The sequence below is a fragment of the Lacerta agilis genome, chromosome Z, assembly GCF_009819535.1.
Source record: "Lacerta agilis isolate rLacAgi1 chromosome Z, rLacAgi1.pri, whole genome shotgun sequence".
Lineage (NCBI taxonomy): Eukaryota > Metazoa > Chordata > Lepidosauria > Squamata > Lacertidae > Lacerta > Lacerta agilis.
In genome coordinates this window covers 47,142,398-47,168,157 of record NC_046331.1, presented here as the reverse complement: position 1 = coordinate 47,168,157, position 25,760 = coordinate 47,142,398, and the positions used below count along the sequence as shown (strand labels likewise).

General features: G+C 41.3%; 1 protein-coding gene and 1 non-coding gene across 4 annotated transcripts in view; both read left to right on the top strand.

Moving 5' to 3' along the window:
* Window positions 1-25,760, top strand: part of OGT (O-linked N-acetylglucosamine (GlcNAc) transferase) — an 81,812-nt gene that overhangs the window by 50,600 nt on the left and 5,452 nt on the right. For 2 of the 3 annotated variants that reach the window (XM_033138235.1, XM_033138236.1), the window contains exons 16-21: window positions 3,021-3,191; window positions 3,304-3,420; window positions 6,183-6,344; window positions 19,954-20,106; window positions 22,637-22,889; window positions 23,600-23,723. In XM_033138235.1, the coding sequence (XP_032994126.1) occupies window positions 3,021-3,191; window positions 3,304-3,420; window positions 6,183-6,344; window positions 19,954-20,106; window positions 22,637-22,889; window positions 23,600-23,723 (980 nt within the window). The remainder of the gene's footprint in view (window positions 1-3,020; window positions 3,192-3,303; window positions 3,421-6,182; window positions 6,345-19,953; window positions 20,107-22,636; window positions 22,890-23,599; window positions 23,724-25,760) is intronic. The other variant, XM_033138237.1, reaches the window with a different exon arrangement.
* Window positions 10,314-10,420, top strand: LOC117040524. Its single transcript, XR_004425853.1, has one exon. It is a non-coding gene; the product is annotated as a U6 spliceosomal RNA (small nuclear RNA).

Sequence of the window (25,760 nt, the reverse complement as noted above, 5' to 3'; positions counted from 1 at the left end):
TTAGTCAAGCAGAGGCTAATGGCTATCGAGAGGCAAAATGACTTAAGTAAAGTCCCTCTTTTTTTAACCCCAGAGGAGCGGAGATACTTACAACTCCCAGCTAGGTATTTTACTCAGCTCGAGGTCCCATCCCACAGAAGGGCGTTCACACTGGCCCGAAATCATGTCCTGCCATCTGCCGTATTGTTAAGTACTTTATTACGGTCAACGACCAGCACACACACACACACACACACACACACACACAAAAAGACAGAATCAATAATACATGCAATTTAAAATTGATCTGAGATTTGATCTAAAAGGGGTTGGCCATATTAAAATTAAAGTACATTAAAATTAATAATTATTGCTTTAAAAGAATACATTTATAAATTAATTAAAAAATCAACAATCCAGATTATTATAATACTTAAATCAAAAGAAGGATCACGAGCCACCTAATTGTGCGGACCGAAGCTTAATAGCGACAGCACAGACAAAGTTTGTCTGTGTCTTTTTGTGTGTATGTGTGCTGGTCGTTGACCGTAATAAAGTACTTACTACTCTGGAAGAGCATGACATTGTGAATGGATTAATGGAATTTATTTACCAAAAAATTTAAACATATACAGCCTTGTTATACATAATTAAAAAGCTAATGTTTAGGCTATTTCACAATGGAATAACCTTTGGATGGTAATATATTTTCCTCAAAAAGCATTTTATTTTTTAAAAAATCCAATTTAAATAAAAAAAACTTGATTTTTTTTTTTTAAATCATTTATTTTTATCCACCCTGGTTTGCCGCTTTGAGACTCCTTCGGGTATTGAAAAGCGGGATATCAAATCCAAACTCTTCTTCTTTTTCGATGGCCTTTGATGGAACTTAAACAGAAAATCTTTAGTAGGTTTTTTCCTCCGAAAACACTTTATTTTTAAAATCCACTTTGAATCAAAAAAATCTGATTCGATTTAAAATTAAAAAAATGATTTAAATCAAAAAATCCAATTTAAGAACATCCTTAATTATGTGATCAACTATCTTGCTTTATGTGGCCTTTTTGTCGCTCTTGCCTAAAGATTTGGGTCCTCATTAAGAAGGTGGTTTGGGGGTTTGTTTGTTTGTTTGTTTTGCAAACTCTGGATATCTTGCCAGAGGCCTTCCTCGGGGGTATTTTAGATAAGGATATTCCGAACAAATTGAGAGAAATTTTCCTATATGCCCCTGCTACAGCCTGTACATTGGTAGCAATTTTCAGACTATCAGATTGGAAATTCAAATTACAGGAATTTGCGGAAATGGTGCAAATGACCGACAGATTGAGAGGTTAATAAAAAATAATTATTTATTCAAAAATGGGAAATGAATAACTGTTACTTACAGAAATATAATAGTGGTATGATATCTGTGACAGCATTTGAATGACCCTTGTTTAAAGGGACAGCAGAGAAACAAGGTAGAGGGTACCAACTGTTTTAAGAATATATTAGGAAATACAGAAAGAATTAATAATAATAATTTATTTATACCCCCGCACATCTGGCTGGGTTTCAACACAAGAAAGGAAATTTACATCAGGTAATGATAGGAAGTCTGCTTTACGTTAGGAAAAAGGAGACCGCACAAATTCAACCCAAGCTTAATTTTTGCCAGTTCATAGGAGATGATTTGCACAGGGACACTTTCTTTTTTGTTGAATTAAGAGTGATACCGGTATATTATTTATTCAAGTAGGTAGCTGAGTTGGTCTGACACAGTCAAAATATATTAAAAAATGGGAAATTCCAGTAGCACCTTAGAGACCAACCATGTTTGTTCTTCATATTATATTTATATTATTTATATTATATATTATAATATATTATTATTATTATTATTATTATTATTCAGTGTATCTGAAGTTTGTTCTTTATATTATTTATTTTATATTTATATTATATTATATTATATATTACTTATATTATTTATAATGTTATTATTATTCAGCGTATATTACTCGGTGTATCTGAAGAAGTGTGCATGCACACGAAAGCTCATACCAAGAACAAACTTAGTTGGTCTCTAAGGTGCTACTGGAAGGATTTTTTTATTTTTTATTTTGTTTTGACTATGGCAGACCAACATGGCTACCTACCTGTAACTAGGTTCAGGAATTAAGTAGTTATAATAACAAAAGTGTGGCCAAAACCCAGATAATGCAATCAGGTAAATGGCAGACAGGAGATAAACAACGCACTCAGATTTCTGTTGTAGACCACCTTTTCTGTGATGTAGGTATGATGTTTATGGTAGTGGTCTTGGACTCCAGGGTGGGCAATTTAAAAAGTCTATATAAGGGTGGGCATGCCTTTGTTCTAGGTCCTCCTTTCTCCTGCGTGTGGGAGAGCACCCTGTTGCAACAGCATTTATAAAGATCAGGCTTCCTAGCGGTTTTGCTTCTCAGTATTCTCTGGTTGGCCTCTGTTATTTTCTCCTACAGAAGAGAACCTACAGAAGGACTCTATATGGGCTCTTGGGTACCCCATAAGGGAAAAGGAGCAGTTTTTTATAATATATGTATCGTTATTATTCTGTTTGAAGCCACCCAGAGTGGCTGGAGAAATAATTAAATTATTATTAACAACCCTTAGAATTTTAGAAATAGACTGGAAAGAGAAGTTGCTGAATGGCAACTTATTACCAAAGTTAAAATCATTGAGAGACCTGGTCTGAATAGAAACATTGGATTCTTATCTCATTATACATGACAAAGCTATTTTTAGCCATCTCACCCCATGCCTTTTCCTGTAAGACCAATCAGTCATCAACAGGTTTTCCACACCCATCAGCCAATTCCCCATTCCCACCCCCCTTCTGAGTAATACCCCTCCCCACTCTCCCACTATATATAAGGGTCTGGTGACATTTGTTTCAGTGTATCTGAAGAAGTGTGCATGCACACAAAAGCTCATACCAAGAACAAACTTAGTTGGTCTCTAAGGTGCTACTGGAAGGAATTTTTTTATTTTGTTTCAACCCTCATTTGTTTGCCTTCCAGGCAATGTGGCTGGGCTACCCGGGAACCAGCGGGGCCTTATTCATGGATTACATTATCACTGACCAGGAAACGTCCCCGGTGGAAGTGGCGGAGCAATATTCGGAAAAACTGGCTTACATGCCCAATACCTTCTTCATTGGTGATCACGCCAATATGTTCCCGCACCTGAAGGTATTTGGGAAGAGGGGAACAGCCCGCTTCATATCACGGTCTTTTTTTCTTGGAAAAAAGCCCAGATCCAAATTGCCACGTTTTTTTCAGACACATTATGTCTTTCTTTCAGAAAAAAGCTGTCATTGACTTCAAATCGAACGGGCACATCTACGACAACCGGATTGTTTTGAATGGCGTTGACCTGAAGGCATTCCTTGACAGCCTGCCTGACGTCAAAATAGTGAAGGTCAGGAAAATCCGGGCATGTGTAGGTGGTTTTGGAGTCTAGCTCTTAATAATAATAGTAATAATAATATTTTTTATTTGTATGCCGCCCTCCCCAGCCGAAACTGGGGACGGGGCGACAAACATCAGATATATCACATTAGTATAAAATCAAACAACTACTATTATTATTAATATTTTATTTCAAAGTAAATAATATTTTATAATAATAATTTAATATTTGTACCCCGCCCATCTGGCTGAGTTTCCCCAGCTACTCTGGGCAGCTCCCAGTCGAATGTTAAAAACAATACATCAGAACAAAAGCATACATAAAGAATAATATCTGAATAAAAGAGATAGAAATAAAAAGTAAAGGAGGATAAGAAGAAATGCAAAGAATAGTAGACAGTAAAAGAATAAAGATAAGTATCATATTTCAATACATTAGACACTATTTTACATGATGATGATGATAGACTTCCACCACTCTCACCACACTTCCTTTCACCTTTCATATTTTATCTGTATTTCAGTATTATTTTCATCTTAGTATATATGTGTATGTGTATATGTATATTTCCCCTTTTCCATTCACCAGGTCATTCTAGACACAGCCAGATTTTTACATTTGAACCTTGTCTTTCTAAATAGTCATTCAAGCAATTCCATTCCTCCTGGACTGCATTCATTGGCTTTCGTCTTATTATATCTGTCCATTTGGCCAGTTCCAAATATTCACATAATTTACATAACCATTCCTCTTTGGTCGGTACCTGGTTCCCCTTCCACTACTTAGCCACCAGAATTCTTGCCGCTGATGTCGCGTACAGATTTTTTTTTTTTTTTACATATCACTGTTCAGTATTCCCAAAAGATATGTTTCTGGTCTTTTACTATGTGAAGTTCTTAGTAAGTTTTTTAAAAATCAAAAAAAATAATGGAATTAACTCCTAAACCCGGCTTCCTCAACCTAGGCCCTTCTGCTGTTTGGGGACTATAACTCCCATCATCCCTGACCACTGGTCCTGTTACCTAGGGCAGTGTTTTTCAACCTTTTTTGGGCAAAGGCGCACTTGTTTCATGAAAAAAATCACGAGGCACACCACCATTAGAAAATGTTAAAAAAATTAACTCTGTGCCTATATTGACTATATATAAAGTAATTTTTCAATTTTTCCCACGGCACACCAGGCAACATCTCGCGGCACACTAGTGTGCCGCGGAACAGTGGTTGAAAAACACTGACCTAGGGATCATAGGTGTTGTAGTTCCAAAAGAGCAGAAGGGCCAAGGTTGAGGAAGCCTGACCTAAAAACAAGTCAGGATCAAATTGAAATTGAATTACCGGTAGATGGCTTTCCGCAGGCAGGATGGATATAACATTGATGAAGTCAAATGAATTAGAGAAGTAAATAAGGAGATTGAATAGAATGGATTGTTATAATTACATGCAAGAAAAGAGGGCAAAATACGGAAACCGGGGCAGGATGTGTTGGGGGAAGTCCGAGGGGTTTGTATAATTCCAATATTGTATATATGAAAAAAGTTTGGAGTGTATGGAAATAAACATTTAAAACTCAAAATACGAAACTTAAAAGAAAAATCAGAAAACACATTATCCACAAGGGAAGAGCTTTCCCACAGGCATCAGACCAGCGCATGAGGAGTAATTAATATTGATTGATTGATTGATTTCCCGCCCACCTGGCTGGGTTTCCCCAGCCACTCTGGGCAGCTTCCAACAGAAGGATGATGATGATAATGATAGTAGTAGTAGTGGTGGTGGTGGTAGTAGTAGTAGTAGTAATAATAATAATAATAATAATAATAATAATAATAATAATAATTTATGCCCTGCCTATGTGGCTGGGTTTTCCCAGCCACACTCTGGGCAGCTTCCAGCAAAAGATTAAAATACAATAAGAAGGAGCTCTTTCAGTCTATTTTTTCCCATGGCATTTAAAATCATGGCATCTTGCCAAATGCAAGGTGGTTCTTTTAAAATCACAGTGGTCCCTTGCTTCTCACAACTTCACCCGTTTCGGGTGTCCGTTCCAAAACCAAGGTGTTCCAAAACCAAGGCGCGCTTTCCCATGGAAAGGAATGCAAAACGGATTAATCATTCTCTCCCCCCCCCCAATCATTATAAGTCATACCTCCGGTTACAATAGCTGCGGGTTGCGTTTTTTCACATTACGAAAGCGGCGAACCCGGAAGTGTTTATTTCCGGGTTTTGGCGCATGCGCAGAAACGGTCTGCGCAGAAGCACAATTTCACGCTTCCACGTATGTGCGATAGAATAGAATTTTATTTACGGCCATAGGCCCATACAAGTAAAACACATAGATAACAACTTGTGCAAGTGAGAACAACAGTTGCTAAAACACCACAGTAACAATAAAATACGCATGTGCGATACTGCCGCTCGGGTTGTGGACTTTTTGGGTTGTGAACGGCACCCCGGAACGGATCATATCCGCAACCCGAGGTACCACTGTATATTATTTCCCTTTTTTAAAAAATAGCAACCCCGCCATGTATGATAGCTCCCCCTCCCTTTAAAATGCCTGAAACGTGGACACAATAAAGCCCCAAGAGGGGTTGCCGCGTCGGAAAACCAGATTGTAGCCAACTTTGTAGCAAAATCCTTTTCACTCTGTGTTATGCTTCTAATGCACAGGAGTGGCAGCGAGGCGGTAGACATGCACCTGGATGGGTGGGGTGTAAATGATAGGTGTAAATGATAAATTATCATTATTATTCAATTATCTTGGCTTCCAGATGAAATGTCCAGACGGCGGGGATGATGGCGCCGCTGGGCTCAGCATGCCCGTGATTCCCATGAACACCATTGCTGAAGCTGTGATTGACATGATCAATCGCGGACAGATTCAGATCACCATCAACGGATTCAACATCAGCAACGGGCTGGCAACGACTCAGGTGAGAGGATTGAAATAACAACAACAATAAAATGTTATGTATACTCCACCCATCTGGCTGGCTTTGGGATGGAAGGGGCTTTCTATTTATTTATTTATTTATTTTGCTTTCTCTATATATACATCCTCTAACAATATTTCTCCAACAATTTTCCATATTTCCTCCCCCCCCCCCGGACTTCCCTCATAATCCCATTTTGTTTTATTTCCATATTACTTGCCCTGCGTGTTGTTTCCCCAATGTGTATAGTCTTGCTTTTGGTTATACAGTGGTACCTTAGGTTACAGACGCTTCAGGTTACAGACTCTGCTAACCCAGAAATAGTACCTCGGGTTAAGAACTTTGCTTCAGGATAAGAACAGAAATTGTGCGGTGGCAGCAGGAGGTCCCATTAGCTAAAGTGGTACCTCAGGTCAAGAACAGTTTCAGGTTAAGAATGGACCCCCAGAACAAATTAAGTTCTTAACCCAAGCTGTACCTTCTGAGAGAGTCCTGGGAGATTTGGCCCCCCCAAAACAAGCTCAACAGCTTTGGCTCAGCCCCCTAAAAAAGGTACCATTGTATACAATTGTGTTGGTTTATTCCAGGCATCCCCAACCTTCAGCCCTCCAGATGTTTTGAGACTACAATTCCCATCTTCCTGACCACTGATCCTGTTAGCTAGGGATCAGTGGGAGTTGGAGGCCAAAAGCATCTGGAGGGACGAAGGTTGTGGATGCCTGGTTTATTCAAACTCTGCCAATGAGACCAATTCTTTATTCTTCATATATGTTGTAAATGGTTCCTGATCTCTTTTAAAGTCTTATCCTTTTCATGTAATTTATCTGTTAATTTTGCTGGTTCTGCATATCCCCTAAGTTTCCCTTGCCATTCTTCTTTCGCTTGTATTTCTTCTGTCTTCCAAGCTTGCCACTGTTGTTGCATAGATGCCGTTTTTTCCATGTATAAGACTATATTTTCCCCTAAATTTTTGAAGTTTAAAGTAAGGAGTCGTCATATACACAGATAGTGCATAGTACATTTTCTTAATTTTGGGTTAAAAAAAAAATAGGGGTCTTATATATGGGGGCATCTTATACACAGAAAAATGCGGTAAATCATTTCCAATATTCTTTGTCTAAATCTTGATCTAAAATTCCTAGGAGGAATGCTTCTGGTTTCTTAACAAAAGTATTTTAAAACATTTTTCCCCAATTCATTATATAACATTCCCCAATTATTTCTAACCCTTTTGCATTCCCACCACATATTATAAAATGTACAGGATAGAAGGGGCTTTTGAGGAGCCACGGGGCTGGAACTGCCCAGAAGCAGAATCTGTCTGCAATTCAACGAGATGATAATGATACTTAGATTAAGGAATGAATGAAATAAGAATTTATCAGGATTTATACCCCACCCATCCGGCTTGCACAGAACTTGCACAACCCTGAGCCTCTGTTTCCAAAAAGCAAGCTGTACCTTCTGAGAGAGTCCTGGGAGATTTGGCCCCCCAAAACAAGCTCAACAGCTTTGGCTCAGCCCCCTAAAAAAGCTCAAGAGCTTTGGCCCCTGTGGCGATCACCCAGAGCCCCCACTCATTCCACAGACTATTGACCCGCTGCCACCAACCCGGTTCTCCCCGATAATATATTCAGACTCCGGTTGTAACGTATTAACAACGAATCCAGTTTATTGTTAATGCAAACAAGTTTTAAATACTTTGAAACACTGTAATTCGATTCACTGTCTGCCTGTCTCCCCTCTCTCTCTAACCACAAGAACCCAACCAAACCAACCGTCTCCCTATTCGCAACTGAACTAACTGCCAAAACCTCTGTGTTGAGCCTTAAACACAGTTAGACTCTGCCCCTAGGCTTTCTTAATAGGTCAGCCTATTAACCCTTTCTCTCTCCCCCAGTACGTCATCTCCATAATGAGTGGGCAAACACCACAGCCCCCTAAAAAAAATCTCTAAAAAAGCTCAACAGTTTTGGGTCCCTAAAAAAAGCTGACGGCTGGACAATTCTGTAACTCAACCCCAGCAACAACACCTTTTTACACCCTAAGAATGATTCCATTATTACAGAGACAGAGGGTGGGCTGATCAAAATTTGTCCCCCACAATGAAGCCAAGCTAATGACGGATCGAGCAGCCTCAAGATTATCTCGTGGAACATAGCGGGTTGGGCCAACAAACTAGGGGATGAGACATTTTGAGAATGCATAACGTCTTTTGATGTGATAATGTTGCAGGAAACCTGGCGCAGGGGATCACCTTGCACTACGAGTCCAAGAGTGTCATCCTTGTCTTAGCTTACATTCAACCACACAAAGTGCAAGCACAGATCGAGAGTACCAGTACATGGCAGAAATTCCATAGTTTCCTTTACTCTCTTCAAATTAAGTACCGTATTTTTCGCTCCATAAGACACACTTTTTTCCTCCTAAAAAGGAAGAGAAAATGTCTGTGTGTCTTATGGAGCGAATGCATGGTCCCTGGAGCCGAATTGCCTAGGGGCCAAAAGCAGATCGTGCTCTTTTTTTTTGTTTTACAAAGAGAAAAGGGGGTGTTGAAAGGAAGCGGCTGAACAGCTGTTCAGCAAGTAATTGGGGAGAGACATAAGGCTCCCTTTCCAGCCTCGCCCCCTTGCCCAGGCCTCCATTGTTGAATGCAGGGGGAGGCTGTTTGTTTCCCCAGCGACAAGGGACTGGCTGATTAGATTATCCGTCTGGAAACTGTAGGAAATGACTAGAAGCTGCAGAACTGTGAGTTGAACCCCATAAAAACGGGGCTTTTCCTCTTTGAAAAAGAAGCTGCACCACTTTCAGCTGATCCTCAAAAAAAACAGGGCTTTTCCCTTTGCAAAAAAGCTGCACCACTTTCAGCTGATCCTCAAAAAAACCAGGGCTTTTCCTCTTTGAAAAAGAAGCTGCACCACTTTCAGCTGATCCTCAAAAAAAAACAGGGCTTTTCCCTTTGCAAAAAAAGCTGCACCACTTTCAGCTGATCCTCAAAAAAACAGGGCTTTTCCCTTTGCAAAAAAAGTGCACCACTTTCAGCTGATCCACAAAAAAGCAGGGCTTTCCCCCTTTTCTCCTCCAAAAACTAGGTGCATCTTATGTTCATGTGCGTCTTATGGAGCGAAAAATACGGTACCCCCCCCCCCCCCCCGGCGTGCCTTTTTTTCATAATGGGAGACATGAATGCCAGATTAGGTTCAAATGACGACTGCCTGGAAATAAAATTTCCAATGTTAAGGGAACTAAAGGAAAACAGCCTTTTCTCTTTAAGGCCCCCCCCCCTAGGTCTTCTGAAGACCACCAAATCAACTATGCCGGCTTTTATATATATATATATATAAACACATAAATATAAATCATTCTCACAGACAGCGTAGATGAATCCCAATCTCCCCCAGGTTCCCTCTTCTGGTTCTTTAAACCTTTGCTTCTCCTGCCTATCTCCTTCTCCCTTAATTTTGCCATCTTTGAATTAATGATGGTTATATCCTTAACGTTTTTGCACCATGCATTTTCACATTTCATCTTCATTATTTTCCCCATTTTGACCTCTTAACTTTTTTCTTTGTTTAAATTTCCTATCATCTTGATGTGCGATCTTCACGGTCATTTTGATAATCCACTCTTATTTTGTTGGGACCTTCTCTTCCTTCCACATCCGGGCTAACAACATTCTGGCATAAACAACAAACAGGCTTTTTAGTTCTCTTGGTATTTCTTCGCCCGTTAAACCCTAGTAGAAAGGCTTCTGTTTTTTCCACAAACATTCTCCCCCCCCCCCGTTAATTATACAGTGGTACCTTGGTTCTCAGTTCAGCACTTGTTAATCTATAAAGCACAATGTAAATATCCGTAGTAGTTATTCATTGAGAATGCTGATACAGTGGTCCCTTGGTTCTCAAACTGAATGTGTTCCAAAAGTGAGGTGCGCTTTCCCATAGAAGGTGATGCAAAATGGATTAATCCGTGCTTGCTTCAGCAGCACATATACTAAAATGGGAACCATACAGAGAAGATTAGCATGGCCCCTGTGCAAGAATGATACGCAAATTTGTGAAGCGTTCCATATTTAAAAAAATAAAAATGGATTTGACCAAGAGTGCCGCACGAAGAAGGAAGCCTTAAGGAACTTCTGTTTGGCCTGGCCTAGGCCAAAGACTGAGATCTTGACCCAGTATCTCAGGGCAACCCACCATGAACATTCACCTGTTTCTAAAAATAGTATTGCATTTGGAACACAATTTGGAACTTGTAGGAGGGACCGGAGAAATTTTGCCTGGAAGCCATCGGAACTAGAGAATGAGCCATTTCACCAGACATTTGAGGCATAAAGGAGTTCAGAGACAGATTTTGCATTAAATACCTTAATGGCTGATGGAACATAATGGCCTCCCCTTGTATAAGAGAATCAAAGTCTAGCCAGTTTGCTTACCTCCGCCTTTTGATAGGCGGTCTGCCAATGATGTTTCCAGGTCTTGGAATGATAGAATAGAAGCCCTAGGTACCGGACGAATTTGGTCTGCTCTGGTTTGTGACTGTCTAGTAGCCATTTACTCGGGGAGAATCTCTTCTCAAACACCAGGACTTTTGATTTTTCATAATTGATGGATAACCTATTACCAGAGTAGTAGTCTGAGAATTTCCTTAGTTGGTAGTTCAAGCCAGGTCTGGTTTGGGAGAGGATGGCCGCGTCATCCGCATACAGCAAGAAAGGGGTCTTTCACGTCCCTATTTTGGGAAGATGGCCATCAGGGTCCATTAAGCTTGCCTCCTAGGGAAGGGGTTACTTCCACACCTAAACAACAAGGAGTTTACCAGCTCATACCGGTAGATGAAAATTATGGTTAGAAAAGCCACTTCGATTGGTATGCCACCATCTGGGCTATGATACTGCCCTTGAATCTCTGAGGCAAAGGCTCTGGGTGATCTCTGATCTCAATCTCATGTTACCTGTGGCCCATTAGCAGTAGGAATTCACTGTGGGTTCGAGTTTCGGACACCTGCATATTTTAGAAATTTGTCTATACCAACATATCAGCGTCTTTTCACCAAAGCCGGATTAAATGTATTCCCACCAGAAGTGTCAAACGGCAGACTGAGAGGGTATCCCTTATCAAAATACACGAGGCATATTTTATTGCATTGCAGACAATATGATCAAGCTAGGGAACTCTTGATTAAACCACTATTGGCAAATCGGCCGGGTCAATCTGAAGCCTACTATACCAGATATCTTCTGGACGACAAGTCCAATGATATCACAGTGGCCATGGCAAAGTTTCTTTCAGTAGTCATACGAATCAAAGATCAACATACACAAGACTAAACAAAGAACGCTTCGGTCTCCCTTCCCTGGGGGGTTGTCTGTACGAATCTATTTTATTCTGAATCCATGTTATGGGTTGTTGGGCCGCAATAAAGATTATTATTATTAAAAAAAAAAAGCTCAACAGCTTTGGCTCCCTAAAATAACAACAACAATAATAATACAGTCATACCTCGGGTTACAAATGTTTCAGGTTGTGCACCGCACCGAACCCAGAAGTACCGGAACGGTTTATTTCCAAGTTTCAGCGCTCACGCATGCACAGAAGCACCGAATCGCGACCCGTGTGTGCGCAGACTTAGTGCTGCAGATTGCAAACGCTGCGGGTTGCGAACGTGCCTCCCGCATGAATCACATTCACAACCGGAGCATCCACTGTAATAAATAAATAAATTTTGTTTGTGCCCCACCCTCCATGTCCAGAGCCGGGCTCAGAGCGGCTGTCATCATATCAATAATACAAAGTGCATAAAAAGAAGCAGTTGATTGATTAAAATGCACCCCAAAAGTAATTCAAACAAATTAAAGTTAAAAGGGGACAAATGGCCACCCTCAGGTTAAAATGGAAAGCGGTTAATACCCACCAGGACCAACTGTTTACACCAATACTATAAGGACCTGTGAGCCTCCTTGTTCTTCTACAAAGAGAAAACGAGACTAATAAAAAGCTCAACAGCTTTGGTTTTCCTTAAAAAAGAAGAAGAAGAAGAAGAAGAAGAAGCTCCACAACCCCTGGTCAATCCAATGGGCAATGGGTTTTTTTATAGTGGGAATAGATTGCAGTCCCTTGGAAGTTGGACATGCCTGCTTTAAATCATTTATCTTTTAAGAATTCATTGCAATCTATAGCAACTTGGATGCAAATTAAATAGAAAGGAGTGACTTCATAAAATGTCACCATTCGCAAATAACCAAAATGCAGGGGGCTTGAAAAGGCCGAGTGTTGTTATAAAATGTTCCTCTCTTTATTTCTATACCGCTTTATGTTTTTAAGGGGGGAAATCCCAAAGCAGTTGATGTTAAAATGTCAAATTAAGCAATCCAGGATAAAACAGCACGGAATAAAGTCAGGTGTAAAGTATGCCAGGCAGAGGGCCTTCTCAGTGGTGGTGCCCACCCTCCTGTCAGATGTCGAAGAAATAAGCAACTGTCCGACTTTTAGAAGACGCTTGACATTTTTAATGTTTGATGTTTTATTCTGTTTTCATTGTTCTGTTGAGTCACCCAGAGTGGCTGGGGTAGAAATAATTATTATTATTATTGTTGTTGTTGTTGTTATTATTATTATCCACAGTCTCCTTCGCAAGTGCTTTCTCTATGGGGAAGCTATGTAATTATTACTATTATTATTCAGAGCAGCATAATTAATATGAATCTAAAACATTATCTTAAAGATAAAACATTACAAGAGAGGTTACATACAGAATGCACACATTTAATGCAGCAAGGTTTTTTAAAAAATCTTAAGATTTAAAACTATCATTACTGAATATATTGGCAAGAGAATAAAATACCACCTGAAGCATAAACCCTAACCCTAACTTTTCAACAAAAGTTATTTTAAAAATCTTTTTGATTTCATTATAGATCATTTCCCAATAATTCTTTATAATTTTTCAATCCCACCCCATCTGAAAAATGTCCCTTCTATTGTTTGGCATTTCAAACACTTGCTTTCCTTAGTGTTATCCATTTTTGCTAATTTAACTGGAGCTACATACCATCTAGACATCCTTTTCATACAATTTTCTTTAACCATCACACATGCTGTCAATTTTATCTCATCCTTCCATCATTTTTCCCATTCCTCCATCTGGATATTGTGTCCCATCTCTTGTGTCCATTTAATCATAACCGATTTAACCTCTTCATCTTTCATTTCCCATTACAGCAACAGATTGTGAATTTTCGATATTAATGTCATACCATTTTCTATTATTTCTCTCCAAAAAGTTGGCATTTTTTATGGAAATCCTATCTTTTGTAAATCAAAACAAAATAAAAAATTCCCTTTTTTTAAATAAATTTTTTATTTTCTACATTAAACAACAAATAAAACAATTGACAAGTAATAAAAGAAAAACACGTCAAACACATTAAAACAACATAAAAAAGAACAAAAGAAAACTTATACATACCTAGACTGGACATTAAAAAAGAATCATTGTTTAACTCTAGTTTCTATCTTCTTTGGGGGACATCCCCCGTTCCCTCAACTGCGTTCAATATTAATATACTTTGGTAACTTTGTAACTATTTTCTTAACATTCACCTCTATTCTTAATAATCTTTAGAATACTGACTAATCATATATAATTCATTACTCAAACAACATATCCTTAAGTATTTCTAAATATTTTAAACCATTTATAACCTTACTTCTTGTATACTATTTTCATCTAACATCAACTAGCTAAAGCCCATTAAACAGTCCAGTTCTGCTTCAGATATCTAACTTTTCACGATTTTTTTAATAGTCCTTAAATTTCTTCTAGTCCTGTTGCACCTTCTCCTCCCTCTGGTCTCAGAGTCTCGCGGTCAGTTCAGTTCCATAAAGTCCATTAGCTTCATCTGCCATTCTTCCACTGTCGGAATCTCTTCACCTTTCCAGTTTCTTGCAAGTAAAATTCTAGCAGCTGTTGTGGCATACATAAAAAACACTCTATCCTGACTGGGTATCTCATGATTGGTCATGCTCAAAAGGCAGGCCTCTGGTTTCTTACTAAAAGTAATTTTCATTACCTTCTTGAGTTCATTGTAAATCTTCTCCCAGAAAGCCTTAACCTTTGGGCATGTCCACCACATATGATAAAAGGTACCTTCTACAGTTTTACATTTCCAGCACATGTTACTTGTAACATGATATATCTTAGCTAACTTCACTGGTGTCAAATACCATCTGTATATCATTTTCATTATATTTTCTCTTAGTACATTGCAAGCAGTAAATTTAATACCTTCCTTCCACAGCCTTTCCCAGTCCTCCATCATAATATTATGTCCAACATCTTTTGCCCAATCTATCATTGCAGATTTAACCAATTCATCTTTTGTATGCCACTCTAGCAACAGATTATACATCCTGGAGAGGTTTTTAGAGTTCGGTTCAATTAACTCTGTTTCCAGCTTTGATTTTTCTGTTTGAAAACCAATTTTTTTGTCCATTCTAAAAGTTTCATAAATTTGGCGATACTGCAGCCAGTCAGTAACCTCTTCTTTCATTTGTTCGTAGCTTTTCAGCTTAAAAGAGTCACCTTCTTGCTGCAGTATGTCTACGTATCTTGGCCATCTCGCAGACATATTAGGTCTTTTATATGTCTTGGCCTCCACGGGTGACACCCATCTGGGAGTCTTTTTCTCCAATAAGTCTTTATTTCGGATCCAAACCTGATATAGGGCTTTCCTAACTATGTGATTCTTGAAGAGTTTGTGGGCCTTTACCTTATCATACCAAAGATACGCGTGCCATCCGAATACATTATCAAAACCTTCCAAGTCCAACACATCAGTATTATCTAATTTAAACCAGTCCTTCAGCCAGCAAAAGGCCGCTGCTTCATAATAGATCCTCAAGTCTGGCAGGGTGAAGCCTCCTCTCTCCTTAGAGTCTGTTAAGATTTTAAATTTAATTCTAGGCTTCTTTCCCTGCCAGATGAATTTCGACAAGTCCTTTTGCCATATCTTAAAACAGTCTAGTTTATCTATTATTGGAATCACTTGGAATAAAAACAGCATCCTTGGTAATACATTCATTTTAATGGCAGCTATTCTGCCCATCAGTGAAAGTTTCAGTCTTGTCCATATCTCTAAATCTCTTTTTATCTCGGCCCATACTTTTTCATAATTGTCCTTAAACAGGTTTAGATTTTTTGCAGTTAAGTTGACTCCTAAATATTTTACTTTTTTAATGAAGTTGAGGCCAGTACAGTCCTGTAGTTTCTGCGTCTGCACCGGATTCATGTTTTTAGTCAATACTTTGGTAATTTAAAGCCGGCTACCCGTCCAAAAAGTTCAATTAATTCTAAGGCTTTGGGGACACTGCTTTCAGGTTCTTGTAGGGATAACATCAAATCGTCTGCATAGGCTCTCAGTTTATATTCCTTCTCTCCCACCCTTATTCCTTTAATCTGTTTCTCTAATCTAATCATATTCAGAAGGACCTCCAGGACCATAATGAAAAGTAACGGGGAGATAGGGCACCCTTGTCTTGTTCCTTTCTCCACTCTAATTTCCTCCGATATCACACTGTTAACTATAATATTTGCTTTTTGCTCAGTATAAATGGCATTAATGCCATTAAAAAATCTTTCGCCAACTCCCATCTTTTCTAAGTTTTTCTTCATAAAAGTCCAAGATATATTGTCAAAGGCTTTTTCTGCATCGATGAACATCAGTGCTGTATCCGTGTTTATGTTTTTTCCAATTTTTCTAAAATATCCACAATAATTCTCGTATTATTATTTATTTGTCTTCCTGGTAAAAAACCTGCTTGATCCTTATGGATATAGTCCTTCAGCACTCTTCTTAATCTCATAGCCATGACATTGGCAAATATTTTATAATCCACATTTAAAAGCGAGATCGGACGGTAGTTTTTCATCAGGGTCTTATCAGAATCTGGTTTCAAAATCAGTGTGATATAGGCCTCTTTCCATGTCTCTGGTGCCCTACCTCCTTCTAATAAATTATTGCAAACTTCTTTCAGAGGCTGTGACAGCCAATCTTTTAATGATTTATAATATTTTGCTGTTAATCCATCTGGCCCTGGTGCCTTCCCTATCTGCATATTGTTAATTGCATCTTCTATCTCCTGCATAGAAATCGGGTGGTTGAGCATATTTATTTTGTCTTCTGGGACTTTATGTAATCCATTTTTTTCCAGAAACTGGTCTATCTCCGATTCTTCTATTTTATCTTCCTTGTACAATTGTTTATAAAATCTTTGAAAACACCATCTAATTTCCTCTGGATTCTCCACACTTCTTCCATTAACTACTAAATTATTGATGATATTTGTTTTTTGCCTTTTTTTCAACTGCCAAGCTAACAACTTTCCACATTTATTTGCTGAATCGAAAGTTCTTTGTTTCATCAATTTTATCTTCCATTCAAGTTCTTGATTCAAAATTTTTGCATATTGGGACTGCAAGTATTTAATTTCTTTCTGTATTTTTGGGTGACCTCTTAGTTCTTTTTCTTTTCCTTTAATTAATTTCAACAATCTTTCTATTTCTGCATTTTGCTGTTTCTTTTTTTTTGCTTTCTCACTTATGAGGAACCCTCTCATCATCGCTTTACTTGCGTCCCATACTATCCTCTTTTCCACATCAGTATTCAAATTAATTTGGAAATATTCCTTCATCTTTTTTGCAGCTCTTTCTATCAGCTTGACCTCTCTCATCAATGCATCATCCATTCTCCATCTGAAAGAATCCTTGGAAATAACTTTTAAATTCAATTGTACAGGATTATGATCCGAACAAGTCTTAGGACCAATTTCTGCTTTTTGTATTTTTGGTGCCAATTCATTTGAGATCCAGATGTAATCTATTCTCGACCATGACTTCTGAGATTCTGAGAAATAAGTTGCCTCTGTTTCTGTTGGATTTCTCAATCTCCAAGCATCCACTAAATTCAAATTATCCACCATTTTGAAAAAAGTTTTGGGTAGTTTCCCATCATTTGTGATTTTTGTCCTTTGAGATCTGTCCATTAGTGTGGAAACTGCACCATTAAAATCACCGAGGCACACTATTTTATAGTCCAAATAGTCCAGTAGCAAATCATGAATCTTTTTATAAAAAATTGACTTTCCATCATTTGGTGCATAAAGTCCCAGAATTAGAATTTTTCCGCCTTGTACCTTAATTTCAATAGCAATGTATCTCCCTTCTTCATCTTTGAATAAAATGCTCTCTTATCAAGGAAATATCTGGGGATGTCTTTAAAAATTATAATTTTGTTCTGTTGTACCACCAGGTTATTCTTATAATGAAGTTCCAAAATATGGTCTCGTTGGTATCTATTCTGCAGTACAATCAAACAGTCATTGACCACTTTGGAACTTTTCTTTCCTTTGGATCCAAATCTAAAGGCCTTCACTATGGATGCTGAAACTTCAGTCTCCTCCAACTCCCAGAATGTTGAGAATTGATTCACTATAAAGTCTTTTAAGCTGTCCTTCTCCAGTTCTGGGAGTCCTCTTAGACGGAGGTTCCCTTCCCTCTCTCGGAGTTGCAGAAAGGCAAGAGCTTCTTCTACGTTCCTTTGCTGTGATCCAATTTTTTCCACATCAATATTGTCCAATTTCGTCTCCACTATTTTTATTTTCTCCTTGACTTCTTTAAATTCCTCTGTTTCCTTTTTTAAGACTGTCACCTCTTTACCAATTTTATCAATTTCTTCTCTATTTTTCCTGACTCCTTCCTCAATTGCACCAATAGATTTTTCCAATCTCTGAGTGGAGTTCTTTATTTCGGCTTGTAATTTTTCTGTAGCTGTATTCACTGAGGTCTGTGTTTGTTTCACGTCTTCTCCTACTTTTCCTAACCTTTCTGTCAAATCCAAAATACTTGCATTTAATTTCTCAATAGCAGACGCCATCTGCTCTTGAGTAATTGCTGATATTGAAGCTTTGCGTCCTTCTTTCACTTTGGCTCTTGTGCTATCTTGCATCTCCTGTACACTCTGCAGCTGGTATTTCAAGGTCACTTCAGTTGTTGTAATTGTCTCAGACATTCACAGGAATCAAAACCAAAACAATCCCAAAAGCAAACACCAGGTGGCCAACATACTAGTTCAGAGAACAAAGGGACATCAGAGCCGGGAGTCCCAGGCAGTTCCAACCAACAGTTCAGTTTTTAGGCTTGAGTTTCAAAAGTTTCAGAAAAGTTTTAAAGTTCATCAAAAGTCAAGAAAAGTTAATCCTTAAAGCAGCCCAAGTCAGTTCTTTACTATTCTTCTTGCAATGTAACCACCAAGTCCAAGAAAGTAACTGTAGCCAGCCACAAAAAAGTTAAAATGTCTCCGCCAGTAAACAGTAGCAAAACAAACGGCAACAAAGTAACGCAGCCCGCTACTGACCCGGGATCCTATCCAGAGGGTGAGCGGTGTCTTCTTTTGCCATAATCCTTGTTATTAAGTCTTAGAAAACAGTTTAAACAACTTTTAAGCAACTTTGAAAAAGTTCAGCAAAACTAGCAAACTTTTTCCGCTAGTTCGCGGCTAAGCTCCTTTGTCATTACCTTGATCTATTAAGCAGTCCAAGAGAACGGGCTTCCTTTTTACATTCTCTCTGCAAGTCCAAATTTCCCTTTTTATCTTTAAAAGTCAATTAAAGATGCTACTCACAGAGCTTCTATTTTGTAATCCAATTAAGAAGAGCCGGGCGCTCGGATCTGTCAGGCTCGCTGCTTCGTTCCTCAGGGAGCAGTAGTCTCTTCAGCTCCGTGCCGGAGCCTCGCTCACCCAATTTTCCCCCTTACGAGGGTCAATCGGGAGCGGGGACGGCACGTCTTGGAGCCCACAAGACCGCCTGTCCACGGGATGCTCTTCCCGTGGCTTTAGGGGGCCCGTAGCGCGGGTACGGTAACCCCAAAACCCCGAGGAACCGGAGCTCTTCAGCTCCCGACTGACATGGCCAGCGCCAAACCGGAAGTCCCGTCCAAAACAAAATAAAAAATTCCTCCCAGTAGCAACTTAAGAGACCAACTAAGTTTGTTATTGGTATAAGCTTTTGTGTGCATGCACACTTCTTCAGATAAGAATCGTTCTTACGTTTCATTTAACTGAAAGTATTGTGACCAATCTGTTACATTCTCTCTAATTTCGTTAAATGCTTTCCATTTTAATTGGTTTTCAGATTCAGTTAACAACTCTATATGTAACCCATTTAGTGTCCATATGTATTCTCCCCCCCCCACCCCCCGCTATTGCCTCTAACGGAGAAAGCTACCATGGTGTCCTATGTCCAATAAATAAAAGTTCTTGCCAATTGATTGGATTCTGGTCCAATCACCAAAGGCAAAAGTTGCCAGAGTGTATAAGACGCCCCCTTTTTTGGGGACTCTAAAATACCCCTCAGCACTACCCATGTATAAGACGAGTCCCAATTTCAAACCTTATTTTTTGGTGAAAAAACCTAGTCTTATACACGAAAAAATACGGTAAACGTTCTTGCCTATTGATTGGGTTCTGATCTAACGCTGCATAGCGTTGAGTGGAAACTCTGCCCCTTGAGCTTCCATCTGTTCGATCTTCCCACTCCGGCTTCTCCTTCAGATCAACAACAAGGCGGCGACGGGCGAGGAGGTGCCGCGCACCATCATCGTCACCACTCGCTCCCAGTACGGGCTGCCGGAGGACTCTGTCGTCTACTGCAACTTCAACCAGCTTTACAAGATCGACCCAGCCACCCTGCAGATGTGGGCCAACGTGAGTAGCTCCCTGCGGCAAATCGGAAGTTTGCACCGGGCACCCTTTTGGGAAGACCCATTCCTCTGAGTGCATGTTTCGGAAGCTGGGCAGTAGGGGCAGTGCAGGATTCCTCCTCACTGCACCAAGGATTCCCTGCCTGAGCTGTTTCAGGTCATGGTGGATGTTCTCCTGGAGACCCCTAGTTTGGTTGTTTTAGGACAGGTATGTCCAAACTCTGTTTTGGGGGCCTAATGTGGCCCACCAGTTGGTTTAATCCATCCCCTGTGGCAGTTTATTTCCTGGGGTAAAATCCTAAGAAAAGCTGAACAACTTCAATCCAATAAAAAGCTCAACAACTTTGGGGTAAAAGCGTAAAAAAGCTCAACAAATTCAATCCTCAGAAAAAGTCAACCACTATCATCTGCCCTTTGGTTGGCCCTCACGCATGTTCACTTCATCAAATCTGGCCCTCTTTGAAAAAAAGTTTGGGCACCCTTGTCCTGGGGGCTTTTAACATCCATGCCAACATGACCTTACAAGGGTACGCTTGAGACTTCGTAGAAAACATGGCCTCCGTGGGGCAGTCACTGAATAAGTTTGGCCCAACTCATAGTTGCGGACATGCCTTAGACCTGGGGTTCACCTCTAGTGATGGGGGAATCTGACATTAAGTAAAAGTGAAACAAAAGAAGTGTCATGACCAGATCACTTGGACTTCTCCATGACCCTTCCCCTCTGCAGGGAGGCAGGACCTATTTGGATGGGCCGCTCCTGCCACTTAATAGATCCAATTGGTTTCCAGAGAGTGGTAGGGGGTGCTTCATCCCATGCTGATGGCCTTTCAACTGATTCCCTGGGGGCCCACTATTGACCGTCTGGCTCCAAAGCGCCCTCTCCGATTGTATGGAGCTTGGACTGCCCTGCGGTTTCCCCCCGAGCTGAGGGCAATGAAACAATCACGGAGATGGCTAGAGCGCCGGTGGCGGAAAACTCATTCTGAATCGGACCAGACACGGGTTAAGAGCTCAACGTCGAGCCTAGTGAGTGGCAAGGGCAACGGCGAAGAATACTTTCTTCCCCGTCTCTATTGCATCTGCAGAAAACAGCAGCAGGAAACTCTTTCAGGTGGTTCGCAATTTCACGGAACTACCTTTGTCACCGGGGCCTTGTAAAGACCCCAAGATCTCCTGCAACAGTTTTGGAAAGTTTTCTGCAGATAAAATTGCTCAGATTTGGAAAGGGGTAGACTCCACCGTGGGATCAGGGACGGGGTGGGAGATCTGTTCCACTTGCTTGGACGAGTGAAACCAACCACCTGTCTCCTTGATCCTTGCCCATCCTGGCTCATGAAAGCAAGCCGGGAAGGACTGGGTGATGGGATCCACTGGGTGGCGAATGCTTCCCTCCGTGAGGGCCACTGAAAGAGGCAGTCATTAAACCGCCAATATGGCCAACTATCGCCCAGTCTCAAATCTTCCATTCTTGGGCAAGGGGATTGAGCGGGTGGTTGCGGAACAACTCCAAGCACGCCTGAAGGATGCAGACAATTTGAATCCCTTCCAGTCGGGATCCAGGCCTCATTATGGGACTGAAACTGCCTTGGTCGTGCCGGTCAAGGATCTCCAGCGAGCTAAGGACAAAGGTGAGAGCTGTTCCCTAGTTCTGCTGGATCTCTCAGCGGACTTTGATACAATCGACCATAACATCCTTCTGCACCATCTAGAAGGCCTGGGATCTGTGGGCACTGTCATACAGTGGCTCCACTCCTTCCTTCTGGGCCGTGTTAAGAAAGTGGTGATGAGGGATGAGTGTTCAGATCCCTGGGCTCTCACTTGTGGGGTGCCTCAGGGTTCCGAGCTTTTTAGCATCTACATGAAGCCTCTGGGAGAGATCATCAGGGGGTTTGGGCTGGACGTTCATCAGTATGCGGATGATACCCAGCTCTGCCTCTTTCAAATCGGAACCAGTGAAGGAGGTCCAGGTCCTGTGTGAGTACCTGGAGGCAGTTGGAGGTTGGATGGTGGCTAATGGATTGAGGTTGAATCCTGACAAGGCAGAAGTCCTGTTCTTGGGGGATGGGACAGGTTGGTGTGGAGGACTCCGTGGTCCTGAATGGGCTCACAGCTGTCCATGGAGGTGCATGTCCATTCTGTGTCCGGGGCAGCTGCATCTGGGATGCAGGATGAGAACCCACCTGAAGGAGCGTCTCCACCCCCATCGTTCGGCCTGGACACCAGCGTCCCTCTCCCGATGTCCTTCTGGTGGTTCCCTCCCTGTGAGAAACAAGGTTACAGGGAACCAGGCAGAGGGCCTTCTCAGTGGTGGCTCCCTCTCCCATCAGATGTCAAAGAAATAAACTATCAGACTATCAGACTTTTAGGAGACATCTGAAGGCAGCCCTTTTTAGGGAAGCTTTTAATGTTTGATTTTTTTTTATTCTGTTTAGTATTCTGTTGGGAGCTGCCCAGAGTGGCTAAGGAGACCCAGCTGCATGGGTGGGGTAGAAATAAAAAATAATAATTGTTGTTGTTATTGTTATTACTTGCAGATTCTGAAACGTGTCCCGAACAGCGTCCTGTGGCTGCTGCGTTTCCCGGCTGTGGGGGAGCCAAACATCCAGCAGTACGCACAGAATATGGGCCTCCCCCAGAACCGAATCATCTTTTCTCCGGTCGCCCCCAAAGAGGAGCACGTGAGGAGGGGGCAGCTTGCCGACGTGTGCCTGGACACCCCCCTTTGCAACGGCCACACCACTGGGATGGATGTCCTCTGGGCCGGAACCCCCATGGTGACCATGCCAGGTGAGATGGCGGCTCGAGTCGGTATTGTGATGATGGTGATGATGTAGTATATTGTTCTGGTATTGGGTGCCGAGACTTGTTGCTTTGATTCGGACCTGGTATTCCCAGGGGGGTTGTTCTGGGGAGGTTGGGCTCAGTTGTGAGCCAGGTGGTTATGCTAGTAGGAGGGAAGGAGGACTCCGGGGTTATCCAGTTTGGGCAATGGGCCCATCGATTTGAGCTCTTCCCTTAATCCACAAAGAAGATGTTCCTAAACAACAGGGGTCTGCAAACTTTGTTGGCAGGGGTTAGGGTTAGGGTTACCGGTTAGGGGTAGGGGTAGGGGTAGGGGCTAGAGATAGGAGTTAGGGATAGGGATAGGGGTTAGAAATAGGAATGGGATTAGGGATAGGGCAGGGGTCAGCAAACATTCTCAGCAGGGGGCCGGTCCACTGTCCCTCAGACCTTGTGGGGGGCCGGTTTGTATTTGGAGGGGGGGGGATAACGAATTCCTATGCCTCACAAATCACCCAGAGATGTATTTTAAATAAAAGGACACATTCTACTCGTGTCAAAACATGCTGATTCCTGGACTGTCCACGGGCCGGATTAAGATGGTGATTGGGCCAGATCCGGCCCCTGAGCCTTAGTTTGCCAACGCATGTTCAACAAGATGATGACCGACCATGCTTGCAACAGTTTTTTATAACCTGAGCCCCTCCATTTTGCAGGGGAGACCCTCGCCTCGCGCGTCGCTGCCTCCCAGCTCACTTGCCTTGGGTGCCCTGAGCTCATCGCAAAGAGCCGGCAGGAATACGAAGACGTCGCTGTGAAACTGGGGACTGATCCGGAATAGTACGTAGACGCGCAACTGGGGATGGGAGAAGCCACAGCATTGGTTGTGCAGCTCACGAAACCCGATGGAAGCATTCAGCATCCTGTTTCTTTGGAGAAAAACCTTCCTGGAATACAGTGGCACCTTGGTGCTCAAACGCCTTGGCACTCAAACAACTCAGAAGCCAAACGCTTCAAACCCAGAAGGAAGTGTTCCGGTTTGTGGAATTTTCCAGAAGCCGAACATGCTCCGTTTTGAGTGCCATGCTTCCATTTTGAGTGCCACACTTCCAATTTCAGTGCCACACTTCTGTTTTGAGTGCTACATTTCTGTTTTGAACGCCACACTTCCTTTATTTGTGTCAAATGACTGTTTGAGGGGTTTGTTTTTAAAAGTCTGGAGCGGATTAATCCCTTTTGCATTCCTTTCCATGGGAAAGTGCGCCTTGGTTTTGGAATGCTTTGGTTTTGGAACAGACTTGCCAAACAGTTTAAGTTTGTTACCTGTTTTATAGAAAGGTTCAGTATTGCTGGCATCCTTGGTTTTGGAACAGGCATCCGGAATGGATTCAGTTTGAGAACCAGGGGACCATTGTATAAAGCAGAATTTGCAAGGTGCAGAATGTCACTGGAGAGGAGCCCGGTTGCCAGTCGCCTTAGAGCAACTGGTGTATTTTGATTTTTGAACGTGTGCCACCATGGGGGCTGGGGGTGCCTTAACACAAAATTAGTTTCATGATGAAGCTTTCCTCATATAGTCGTACCTCTGAAGTCAAACGGAATTCGTTCTGAAAATCCGTCCGGCTTCCGAAACATTTGGAAACCCAAGCACATGGTTTCTGATATTGGAAGCTCCGTCGGACCCTCAGGTTCGCACAGCGGAAAAGTCGCTTCCGGGTTTGCAGTGTCCGGGAGGCGAAAGTTCCCGGGCGCTCAACAGCCATTGCTAGGAGAGGCTTCACCTGTTGAATGTTTGCCTGTTGTACAGTTGTTAAAGGCCCAAGAGACCTGCTTTTCCTCGGTGCCAACCCTCAACCAAAAGCCTAGGCTGCCCTCCAGTACCCACTTACCTGGGAGTAAGCCCCGTTCAACACAAATGAACTTACTTCTAAGTAGACATGTGTATCATATTGTTAACTGTATAGTGAATTCTCAGTGAGTGCCTGTCTTTAGCACCTGTTCTTTGCAAACTGTTAATAACAACAACAGTTTGCAAAGAGCAGGTGCTAAAGACAAGCGTCTTTATACATGGATAGTGCCGAGAATGGACTGGCGATTGGTTGTTGCCGCAAAAATAGGCCGGGGCGTCTCATACATGGGGGCATCTCACAGACGGAAAAATACAGTATATAAGATTTCATGGACGTGCACAATACGTATATTAGAATGGAACCAAGTGCGGGATTCCTTTTGGGTATCGTAAAATCCCTGTTTTCCAAAAAGGTTCCACCATGCTGGCGTCCTCTGAATATGGACAACCGGGGGAAGGTTTTATGGACAAGTATTGCCGTGCGCTGCTCTGGTTCGCCAGAAGCGGCTTAGTCATGTAGTCCGGGCAAACTACAGGAAAAAATGCTGGAACCTGGGCAAAATTGCAACATAAACGCTATTAATGGCATTTTTATGAGAATTGGGTGTAGAATAACATATAAAAAATTAGACAAAATTAAATGACAGGAACACTGTGAAATCGTGATTTCAAAATGGCCGACCTGCTGTTTCAATTGTATTGTATTTCGATTAGTTTTCTAAACTTAATTGTGTGTATCCTATGTTTTTTAATTGTTGATATATCAGAAAATGTTGAAAACAGTCACGTTCTTCTAGCTGCGGACAATATTGATCACAATATTCTTACACTGAATGGTGAGAACACATTCCATGGTATGGGGATGATAGCAGCAATAACCCCAGCAAAAACCTTTTCTCGTTGTATTCCAAGAAAGAATATATTGAGCTGTGACTTAAAAGCTGCTGCATCTATCAACATTCATGAATATCGATTTGCATCCAGTACTCTCAAAGGCAGTAAGTTTAAAATATTGCCTGATATCTATC